The sequence below is a fragment of the Cervus elaphus genome, chromosome 9 (assembly GCF_910594005.1).
Source record: "Cervus elaphus chromosome 9, mCerEla1.1, whole genome shotgun sequence".
Lineage (NCBI taxonomy): Eukaryota > Metazoa > Chordata > Mammalia > Artiodactyla > Cervidae > Cervus > Cervus elaphus.
Window position 1 is genome coordinate 36,193,123 of NC_057823.1, and position 12,473 is coordinate 36,205,595.

Here is a 12,473-nt window from a genome sequence, read left to right on the forward strand (position 1 = left end):
AGAGTTGGTCAAGAAAGGCTGCTAAACTAAATTTATAAGCTACTTAGCAGTCTCTGAAGCTAGAGGGACCAATTCTGCAATCACTATGCTATTGCTATAACTTACAGTGGTCACCTATTGGCCCGGGGAAGGGAGGATGGTAATTTCAGTTCAAATTTTGGTGTTAGGATTTAATAGCAAATAGGGAGAGACGCTTTTCCTCTCTTGACTCAAACAAGCACGTGAGGGTCCCAGAGAAAGCTACCATCTCCTTTAGCCTGCAGTAAATTTTAGTTGTATGACCTTTGCTGGTAAGCTATTATTTTAACATAACTATTCTGGGAGGAAGGCAAATTCAAGGCAAAGGAGTACACTAAATCACAGACATAGTGACAATGCAAATATTTAGTGCTGGTGACCACGTCTGTTATTTCCTAGGAGATAGAGTTAGCCAGCAGGTTTCTATTTCTTTTTCACAAAATAAGCAAATGCTTACTTTATCATTCATACATATAAAATTATATATAAACAACAGACAAACAGCTTGGAATGCAAATATTCTTTGGTTTACTCATCAAAACAGCAAATAACAAAACAGCAAAATCTTATCAGTTAAATAAAAAAGTAACACTTTATTTACCTATCAAATCTTACTAAACATTGAAATGCATTCATTCTCATGTTCTTGTAGCAAGACTTGTTCTTCTCTTCTGCCTCTCTCCTCCTCCTAAATTAAATTATTCTGATGGGCTCATCACTAAAGTATAGATTGTTTTATCCTTCTTTAAAAGCACTTACTTTTTATAGTCCCAATATCAGGAATGATCTAGATTTTCTCTTTGTTTCTTACATTTAAAACAGACATGAAAAATGGAGATTCCATCAGCACATTTTCAAGATGACATACAAGTTAAGCCCTCAGCAAGCATTTCAAGGCAAATGGCATGTCATTTGGGGGAATTTTCATGTTTGAGGAAGTATTACTGTTGCTACTAAGAAACAGGACTCGATTCCAGAAGCATAGTCTTATGTTAGACTAAATTATTCATAATGTCAAATACAACTGATTTCTAGAATACTGATTTCAGAGAAGCAGTTTTCTATTTTTCTGAGGGTTCGACTGTCTTAATACCGGAATGTCTTAATTAAGATGGAATTTTTGAATGTCAATGAGAAAGTCTTTAACAAAAGAATCTTTAACAAAAGGTAAACTTGAAAATGGAATTGCTTCAAAAGGAGAAATGACAGTAAGAAGGGGTTCTTGGCTTTTTAAAAGAGGTACACATACATAGTAAGGAATAAAGGTGAACCAAAATACACAACTCTGTACACATTAGAAATATCCAATGTGCCACCAACACAACTGTCCTAAAAAAAGATGTCTTGAGGTTTGGAGCCACACGTATCTTTCTTTATATAACTCTGTATTTGCATCATGCAACCATGTATCTTTCCCATGATCTGTTAACTGTTGGGAAGCTTTTAACCAGAATATTTGCCAATACATTTTTCTTCAAATAAAACAAGCCTCATAAAACATTACCATTAATGTCTGACAACTGAATTGGGCAAAGTCTTTCTGAAATATGTGTAATCTTTTAAAACATTCTTCTTGTTTTTTCCTTCATAAATCAGCAGAGCTCCGTCTTCAAATAAATCATGAGCAGTCACAATCTCAACTCACATGCTCATATGTTCTCTTCATCCAACATTTTGTTGATACCATCACACAGTTTCTGTAAGTGGGGTTTAAAATTTCCAAAGGGATTATACAAGGCCGCCAAGAAATCACAATCTGAGAAGTGATCAAAGACGTTGTTAACCCGTCCGTGTGACTTGGCGGTGAGGTGGCGCTGGATGATCTGGTGCAACATCTCTCTGCACTCATTCAACAGCTTGGACAGCACGTTCCGGTCAAAGGTGAAGTCCACCTGGTGGAAGCTGACCACCGTCATAGCAAGCTGATGAACTTTCTTCTTAAACTTCTCCATCAGCGCCAGCTCGTCTTGGTTAAACTGGTTATTCCTGTAAAGGATGGCCAGCTTGATGACGGTTTTGATGAGGTTTTTGATGATTTTCTCTGCCTCCTTCTTGTTCTGGGTGTACTCCTTGGTCACCCTGTAGAGCTCGTCCAGCACTTCACTGCTTGTGTCGTCGATGAGGGTGGTTGCGATGGACTTGGATGCCATTTTGCCCAAGATCTTCTTTTGTGCCTGAACGGCCAGGTTTTTGGAATTAAAGACATCTGTAGCCACTGAAAACAAAAGAGGAGGGGGGAGATAAAAATTGAGTAAAGATCAGCGAGTGGAGCAAATTAAAAATCTCACCTGGAGGAGTATTTTCCTTCTGATGTTCGCACTCTATGGTCTGCCTCCCACCTACTAACGTTAGCTTTTGGTTCAGAAAGGAACCAAAATAATTTTCCTACATTTAGGGGGCAGAATTAGGTCCTCACTGGTGAAATTAATGGGTGGCTATGCATAATCTTGAAGGTTTTTCTTGGCAATTCAAGTGTTTTATTTGTACCTTCTGCTTTATAGCCAATACTTCACTTAGAAGTTAAAGGGCTCTGGGAGAGGGGGGTGGGAGAAGGATAAATAAGGAACTTTGGATTATCATACACACATTACTATATACAAAGTAGATAATTAAGGACTTACACACCAAATACCCTAACATGGGGACCCCTACTCAATATTCTGTAATAATCCATACAGGAAAAACATCTGAAAAAGAATTAATACATGTGTATGTATAACTGAATCACTTTGCTATACACCGGAAACTAATACAATGCTGTCAATCAACTATACTCCAATAAAGTTTTTAAAAAGCTAAAATTAAAAAAAAAAAGAAGTTAAAGGGCTCTGATTATAAAGACACTGTGTCTCACGAGGAGTAAGTTTTTATGCAATTTTCCCCTAGTTTAAATTTTGTAAGAATCACATAAGGAATATAAAGTCAACTCCACAATTGTTCTCTGAGCAACAGTAATTGAGAACAATTTAAAGAAATACATTTAAATGTAAAAGGAAAAAAGTGACAGAGCCATGATACTGAGTAAATTGACAAATTCGATTTGGAAGCTAATCAAAAGGAAGACCTTGCTCTGCAGCCCAAAATTTGCAAAAAGTCAAATTGCCTGAGCCACTGGTCAGCACCTACCAGTCTGATCAATCCTAAAAACACTGAGTGTCAACTCTCCAGAGCAGAGTGTTGGAAAGAAATATTCTTTGGAGAACTCGTTGTCACTTGCTATATCTAATGAACGGCCACTGTGCCCTTTAAATTTTTATATGATTTGAGAAAATAACCTTTCTGTATGAGCTAATGAAACGTGCCACATGAAGAACACACTTTGAAAAGGCAGATCCTTACAGTTCACTTCTGGAATTATCATAACTTAACTGGACAGAGATTAAAGATACAATTAGAATTGCCTGCATTAAATATTAATAAGACACTGTGATGTTCTCTATTTATAGCCAGTCAGTGAATATGCTCAATAAACGTTTATTCCCCAAACCAAGTTTAGTTTTTCTCCTCTCCAAGATTCCCCCCACTTTGTGCGTGCTGTTCGGCTACAACTGTGCTTCCTCCCTCTTCTCCTAGGTGCCTGAGTGTTGGAAGGCAGTCACTCAGTAATGAAAGATGAAAAGCTTAAAAATACAGATATGCAGGAATGAGTCAGGGCATCAGTGATATTATTAGAAACAATTAGGAAATTATTTCTAGCTTGAACATGTTAGCAACATTAGAAAACAAAAAGGTAGCCGCTCCCAAATCCAGGCTGGGAAGGTCTATAAGAAAGTAACCCCCTCGATGTGGAACTGCCAAGTCAGATTTGAAATCAGGGCCAAAGTAGCTCACGGTATACAGTACAAATAGCTGTAAATTACCTAATTACCAAGATGTCATTCAGAACTTTAAATGGCCATACACCCTGAAAGAACATCTTGACTGAACTAGAGATGGTCCTCTCACAAATGTTGATCGTTAAACCTGTGAAACATGAACTGAAACTGCAGAAGAAGAACTGAAATAGATTTTGAGAAAGAAATGGAAAGTTAAAAAGCACGAGAAAGAGCCAACCTGTTGGAAGTTTTCAGGCTTTTTAATACTTTGATCATTGAAGTAGTAGTTCATTACTTATTTCTACTTTTCAATGCTTTGCAAGAGTGCATGGCCTCACACTAAAGAATTTATGTCAAAATGAATGTAGTTCATTTATGTAGTTAGTATTATAAAATTAATAAGACTAGGGACTATCTCCCATGACTGAACTTAAGACACAGACCTCTACAAATAATAAACCTGATTTATATAGGAAGGGATGCCCCCAAATTTTCAGACACACTAGGATTTCAGGAATTTATTTTATATAAAGTTGAAAGGTTATTCTGTTCCTCTTTGCAACCCCATGACTGAGGCCTGCCAGGCTCCTCTGTCCATGGGATTCTATTTGCAAGAATACTGGAATAGATTGCCATTCCCTTCTCCAGGGGATCTTCCTGACCCAGGAATCCAATCTGGGTCTCCGGCATTGCAGGCAGATTCTTTACCGTCTGAGTTACCAGGGAAGTTCATACACTAAATAAGAAGGGATACTCCCAAATTTTCAGGTACACAGTAACTAATTAGGATTTCAGCAATTTATTTTATATAAATTTGAAAGGTTATTCTGTTTTTAATTGATTAGAATGTGTCACAGTCTACAAACATCCCATCAGGAATTTACTGCAATGCCTATGAAATGGCAACACAGTACATTATGAAATAACTGAAACCAGACAGAGAATTCTAAAGACTCCCCTGTGCTCCTCTTTCCAAGGCTGGACTTGCAAGTTTCTACCTCTTATAGGCTACTTTTTAAAATTAAATCTCAATGTCCCATTTAATTGCAAAAAAAGACAATAATAACTCTCTGGTGTAGCACATTTAACTTCTTGCAAAAGAAAGGCTGTTGCCCATGAGGCAAGATCGTTCCTCATTTACTGAGAACCAAACCTGAACCAGGACAGAGAAGTTGGTCTCTGAGGCTTTCACATTCGTTTCAGAGGAACTTCAAACCCTGCTCCAGAAATACAGCAGCAGCTTCACACTTGCATTTTATCCTCTGGATTACATCCAGTACAGTCATCGTTGAAAATGAGGATGAAGCTGCTGCTCCCTGCTCCGTGGGGAAGACATGCACGCAGTACATTTCTTTCCATTAGTGAAGGCCTTTTCAGAGCCAGCCGGGAGTTGTGGCTGAGAGCTGCTGGCCAGGATTGTTGGTCTGTGATCATGAAATATGATTGCTTTTCTTTATTGCAAATTAACCGCCTTTAGCCGTTCCTGCTCAGGCTTGTCTGTCAGGGCTACATCCTCCACTAGATCGATGAAATGTCTGGTGTATCTCACAGCTAGTCCTGGGCCACATTTTTCTCCTTCACAATCCTCGTTCCTGAGTGATCTCATCCACTTCCATGGCTTCAGATATCACCCACAGGCCAATGACTCCCACCGTTACAACTCAGCCCTGACCTCCTTTCCAGACTCATTTTGCAAACACACTCAAGGTTTTTCTTTTCCTTGGCTATTTTGCAGGCATCTCAAATGTACCATGTCCAAAACTGAATCCTTGATTCCTTCCTGTCCCCAGATTGCTACTCCTCCACTCTTTACTATCTAAATTAACAGCATCCCTTCTATCCATGTGCTCAAGTCAGAGACCTGGGAGTTGTCCACCATACCATCCCCTCCCTTACCTAGTCCAGTACCAAGTTCTTTCCATTCCACCTTCCTCCTATTCTCTATTCACTTGCCTCTATCTCCATGGACCACAGCCCCAGTCCAAGCCCCTTGCCAATCTCTTCCCACAGCAGCCAGGGTTTTTATGTAAATCTGAAAACGACACTTCACTTAAATTCTCTGCTAACCATTGTACTTCCTTGTTCTTGAAATCTTCATCATTTGCTTACATCTTCATTGTCTGTCTTACTTTACTAGAATACGCACTTTGAGAGCAGAACTTGTATATCTTGTTCACTGTGTCGTCCTCTAGGCCTACGAGGGTACCTGGGACCTGACACTTCTGACAGAAGCAGAAGTTAACTGCCTCTCTCTCCACTATATTTAAACACTTCTCCATGAAAACATGCTGACCTGAAAAGTGAGAGCCCTAAATACATATGTGGGTGCTTTGTTGTAAAAGCTAGAGAAACAGATTTCTCCTTTACCTGGTTAAATATGTGGTTTTCTTCTTTTGAAGCACCTCAGACTGTGGTTTCTCTTATTGTCATCAATCAGTTCTTTTGAAGAGCAAGATTTAGCAACTTAAGTATCCATCAACAGATGAATGGATAAAGAAGATGTGGTACATATATGCAATGGAATATTACTCAACCATAAAAAAGAAATACTGCCATCTGCATCAACATGGATGGACCCAGAGATTATCATACTAAGCGATACGATATCATTCATACGTGTGGAGTCTAAAAAAATTATATAAATGAACTTATTTACAAAACAGAAACAGACTCACAGTCATAGAAAATAAACTTATGGCTACCAGAAAGGATGAGGGAGGGAACAAATTAGGAGCTTGAGATAAACATATACATGTATGAGTGTGCTTAGTCACTCAGTCATGGCTGACTTTTTGGGACCTCGTGGACTGTAGCCTGCCGGGCTAGTCTGTCCATGGAATTTTTCACGGCAAGAATACTGGAGTGGGTTGCTATTTTCTACTCTGGGGGATCTTGCCAACCCAGGGACCGAGCTCATGTTTCCTGCATCCCCTGCATTGGCAGGTGGATTCTTTACCACTGTGCCTCGTGGGAAGCCTCTAATATATATATATATACTACCCACTGTGTAGCACAGAGAAATATATTCACTGTCTCATAACAAGCTACAATGGAAAATAATCTGAAAATGGATAATTGAATACATGTCACTCTACTGTACATGTGAAGCTAATACAACTTTGCAGATTTACTATAATTTTTAAAAAATATAAACATAAAAAATATGTTTTTTTTTTAATAAATAAAGGGGAAAGACTTATTTTGTACAGTGAGAAAACCTCAAAGGACAATAATACAAATATTTAGTGTAAAACCAGGGTGCAGTGGTTCTGTCTTGAACTACGGTGGAAGATTAAACATACACCCACCTTTCACTCTGTCTGGATCTGTGATGAAACATATAATCAAAGATATGCCCGGGAAGCAACTGAGATATATGAATAAATGTTCTCAAAGAAGAAAGTGCTGAAAGTACTGACTTACTTGTGTTTGAGAATACACTTGTATGTTGTTGACTAATGAGAAATGATGCTTTATATATATATATATAAAGGATTACCACAACATCAAAACTATTTAAGACAGTTTACAGAAATAGGTATGACTGCTATTTGAGATTCCCTGGTGGCTTAGAGGGTAAAGCATCTGCCTGTAATGTGGGAGACATGGGTTCAATCCCTCAGTCAGGAAGATCCCCTGGAGAAGGAAATGGCAACCTACTCCAATATTCTTGCCTGGAAAATCCCATGGACGGAGGAGCCTGAGAGGCTGCAGTCCATGGGGTCACAAAGAGTTGGACACGACTGAGCGACTTCACTTCACTTATCTCACTGACTCTCCTCTATGTCTTTACATCTCCTTTCTTAGCTTAATCAAATGTCTATTTCGGCAATGTTTGTTGTAAGGCAAACTGATTTTTAGGGAATACTGGTTTTCGTATCAACAATTATAAGTTTAGAGATAAACACTGGTGTCAAAACTATACTGACCCCTTTATACAAGAAAAAAAAAGTGCTCAGAAGGGGGAAAAAAACCCCAAACCTTTTCATGACACTAATGAATGAAAAACTATAGTTTTCTGAAACTAACAAAAGTTACCCATAACATTCAAAAAACTAAGATCATGGCATCCAGTTTCATCACTTCATGGCAAATAGATGGGAAAGCAATGGAAACAGTGACAGACTTTATTTTCTTGGGCTCCAAAATCACTGCAGATGGTGATTGCAGCCATGAAATTAAAAGATGCTTGCTCCTGAAAAGCTATGACAAACCTAGACAGCATATTAAAAAGCAGAGACATTACTTTGCCGACAAAGGTCCATCTAGTCAAAACTATGGTTTTTCCAGTGGTCATGTATGGATGTGAGAGTTGGACAATAAAGAAGGCTGAGCGCCAAGAATTGATGCTTTTGAACTATGGTGTTGGAGAAGACTCTTGAGAGTCCCTTGGACTGCAAAGAGATCAAATCAGTCAATCCTGAAGGAAATCAGTCCTGAATATTCACTGGAAGGACTGATTCTGAAGCTAAAGCTTCAATTCTTTGACCACCTGATGTGAAGAGCCAACTCATTAGAAAAAACCCTGATGCTGGGAAAGACTGAAGGCAAGAGGAGAAGGATATGACAGAGGATGAGATAGTTGGATAGCATCACCAATTCAATGGACATGAGTTTGAGCAAGCTCTGGGAGATGGTGAAGGACAGGGAAGCCTGGCATGCTGCAGTTCATGGGCTCACCAAAAGTCGGACATGACTACGTGACTGAACAACAACAAAACCCATAACACTGGCTTCCCATGTGGCTCAGTGGTGAAGAATCCACCTGCAATGCACGAGACACAAGAGATGCGGGTTTGATCCCTGGGTTGGAAAGATCCCCTGGAGGAGGGCATGGCAACCCACTCCAGTATTCTTGCCTGGAGAATCCCATGGACTGAGGAGACTGGCAGGCTATAGTGCACAAGGTTGCAAAGATTCAGACATGACTGAAGCGACTGAAGACACACACACACACACACACACACACACACACACACACACACACACACATAACGTTATCCCAATTAAGAAATTGCTAATATAGTGAAGTACTCAAGTCACTTTCTTAATAACCTCACCTGCAAACACATAATTTCTTTACCCATGAAATTTGTTATACTTGGAACTTTGAAATGGTGACCACAGATGCATGTATATGTCATTACTAATTCTTGCCTAGTTAAAATTTGATCCAGTGGGCCCAGTATTACGAAGGATGGAAAAGAAAACAATTTGGACAGCATGTCTGGCTGCTGTGGTCTGTTAACAGACGTTCTTTAAACTAACCTTAGCTCTCTTGCATTTGAATTACTCCAAATCTAAATAGGGCTTAGTAAAAAAGACTGCTTTGGGGATATACAAGTGACCATAACCAACAGGAAACACTTCACAAGAAGTCAAATGGCTAAGAGTTGACCCCCTGTATCAGGATTTGATTGCACTTTAGGAGAAAAGAAAGGAATTGCTGAGCCCCTGGTGATGTATCTGTGACACCAGCCTCCACACAAACATTCCAGGGTGGAAAATTCAACAGGATGGAGAAGAAACAACAAAAGAAAGAAAGAAAAAGAGAGTGAGAGATGGGGAGAGGGCCACAGCCAGCAGAAGCAGCAGAGATTCAGACTGTGAGAGGGGCTGACCCTGGAAGGGCCAAAAGCAATGACCATGGCAGCAAGCAGAGGCAATGCTATCTATCCAGAGAGAAAAGACAAGTGCCAGGAACCTTAATCCCTTATCACCTTCAGGTCACACAGATGGAGACCCTAACACAAAAGAACATAGTCTTGGGGAAATCAATACATCTAAGGTTCTTAACCTGATGTTGAATGCAAATTTGGGGGAGCATGCATTTTGCTGACCCCAAGTGCTTGAAAACCAGTGGTGTGCCTCATCACAGGGACAAGCTAAGTCATCCACTCTGTGTCTCCTACCACCTTTAGAAAAGCACATGCTCATTTTCAAGGGCAACAAATTAAAGAAGACAAATGTCAGGGAAGACAGCGACTTTAAAGGGGGGCAAAAGAAAAAAAAAAGAAATCACTGGATGATTTTTAATGCAGTCCTGGAAATAGTAAAGCACCCCCCTGCAGATTCCTTTCCTTGTTCTGCACATAGCTGATTCACAGCTCTTAAGCAAATCTGGTAGTACTGCAATTGGCTCCTGGCCACAGAGATACAGACAAATTCTGTTTACTGGAGGTGCAACTGCTTCCTCATTTTCTTGTCTGCCTGTGTGGCACTTAGCAGTCTCCTTTGAAACGATCATCAGACTTACTGATTCCTCATTAATGAATGAGTTAAGCGATATCTTTGGCATGTCCATTTTGTATTTTTGAGTCACAAATTGATCTTCTTAAAAATATACCCTTTAACACAGAATAGAATTTTCCCCTCAAAACCATGTGAAGTCAAAACAAAACTGCAGTACATATCATTCTTTAGAGAGAACTCATACACATTTTGGGAGAAGGCAATGACAACCCACTCCAGTACTCTTGCCTGGAAAACCCCATGGACGGAGGAGCCTGGTGGGCTGCAGTCCATGGGGTCGCGAAGAGTCGGACATGACTGAAGCAACTTAGCAGCAGCAGCAGTGTACGCATTTCCTATGGCAACTAATTTTTCCAGGGTCCTGGAAGAGTGTGTTAATAAAAGTCCAATATTCTGTAGCTAACAGTTCCATGAAGCCATGGCGCTTAGGGATACGATGGGCTTCCCAGGTGTCTCAGTGGTAAAGAACCTGCCTGCCAGTACAGGCAGATAGAAGAGACATGGGTTCAATCCCTGGATAGTGAAGGTCGCCTGGAGGAGGAAATGGCAACCTACTCCAATATTCTTGCCTGGAAAATCCTGTGGGCAGAGGAACCTGGCAGGCTACAGTCCATGGGATTGCAAAGAGTTGGACACAACTGAGCGATGGAGCACGCACGCACAGGGATATTACTGAGACTCAACTTTCCTATCTACAAGTTGGGGCTAATGATCCCCACCTCTTGGAGTTGTCGCAAAGATAAATGGACATGGACCACAAAGGAGGATCTCACAGAATACCTGGCATAGAAGTTTTCACCACAGGTTTGCTTAAAGAAGTCAACAAATTAAACTTCAAATACATTCTGATGCTCTCCAGTACTGAATGACATTTGGTGAAAATCAATCAACTCCTTCTGGACTCAATATGGAAATGCAAAATGCTTAGAAATGCAAAATGCCTGATGACTGTATGAATACAAAGAATTCACATACTTTAGTGAATAAGCAGTTACAGAACCTTTTCCATGATGACCTTAAAAAAACTAACATACATTAAATTTTCCTTTATCGGGGAATTTCTCTCTCTTTTTTTTTTTTTTTTCAGGTAGATTTCAGTACCACCAGGACTCTGATAGGTAACACAAGTATATTTTGTCTAGGGAAAACTGGCCCATGGAGAACAGAATCAAACCCTGAGGGGAGGAAAAAAGACAAACGGTATCGACATCCACACAAAGCTGTGTGATAGTGGGTAAAATGTAAAGGAAATGGGTCAACTATAAAGCCAAAGTGAAAACCCACAGCAGACAACAAGATTACTCCATAAAGTCACAGCTTCACCCCCAGACTTTCCAAAGCTTCCCAGAGAACCAGAGACCCAAAGGCAGAGCTTCCTGCCAGGTAAGAACAGCATGGATGGAAACAAAAGATCAAAGTCAACAGTCCTGGGTTTTAGACTTGGGTGCAATTTAATTTCTTCATATTTGTTTTCTCATCTACTAAGTGGGGCATCGTTTCAAGGAGGTCTGGCTTAAGTTAGATTTGTGTGCGTGTGTGCTAAGTCACTCAGTCACATCTGACTCTGCGACCTCATGGACTGTAGCCTGCCAGGCTCCTCTGTCTGTAGGATTCTCCAGGCAAGAATGTTGGAGTGGGTTGCCATTTCCTTCTCCAGGGGATCTTCCCAACCCAGTGATTGAACCTGGGTCTCTTACATGTCCTGCATTGACTGGTGGGTTCTTTACCACTAAAAGTCAGAAAACCCCAGCAGTGAGCTTCTGGGCTCATGACTACAGACCACAAACGCACACTGAGTTTGCTTCCTTATTTAATACACTTGAGGTAGAGAAGCAGGAATTCAAATCCAATACTTGCACACACTGTGTTCTTTCTACTCGTTTCTCCTTATATCTTCTATTTTCCAAATTTGTGGACAAGAGAAATTATGTCCTGAAGAAAATACTGTGAAGCTTTTCCCCTGTGTGATCTTGAGCTGGTTTTGTTGCTTTAATTCTGGAATCTTTTCATTTTGATTTTGGGTTCAATTGTATGTTTTTGATGCCTGTGGCTTAATTTTGTGATGATTTTGAAATGGAAAATGTCATTTCCTAAGTTTCAATACCATTAACTCCATATTAGACTCCATCTCTGCTTTTTTGTTGTTGTTTTGTTTTTTCCAGTTAATTTGCTCCATAAATCATGAGATGACTTGATTGCTTTCTGCTCCTACTGCTGCTAAGTCACTTCAGTCGTGTCCAACTCGGTGTGATCCCATAGACGGCAGCCCACCAGGCTCCCCTGTCCCTGGGATTCTCCAGGCAAGAACACTGCAGTGGGTTGCCATTTCCTTCTCCAATGCATGAAAGTGAAAAGTGAAAGTGAAGTCTCTCAGTCCTGTCCGACTCT

At 40.1% G+C, this 12,473-nt stretch overlaps 1 protein-coding gene across 5 annotated transcripts in view; it reads right to left on the reverse strand.

Moving 5' to 3' along the window:
* Nucleotides 1-521: 521 nt before the first annotated feature.
* TNFAIP8 (TNF alpha induced protein 8) overlaps nt 522-12,473 on the reverse strand; it is a 137,509-nt gene continuing 125,557 nt past the window's right edge. For all 5 annotated transcript variants that reach the window (XM_043912298.1, XM_043912299.1, XM_043912300.1 and 2 more), the window contains one exon: nt 522-2,233. In XM_043912298.1, the coding sequence (XP_043768233.1) occupies nt 1,668-2,233 (566 nt within the window). In that variant the 3' untranslated portion in view covers nt 522-1,667. The remainder of the gene's footprint in view (nt 2,234-12,473) is intronic.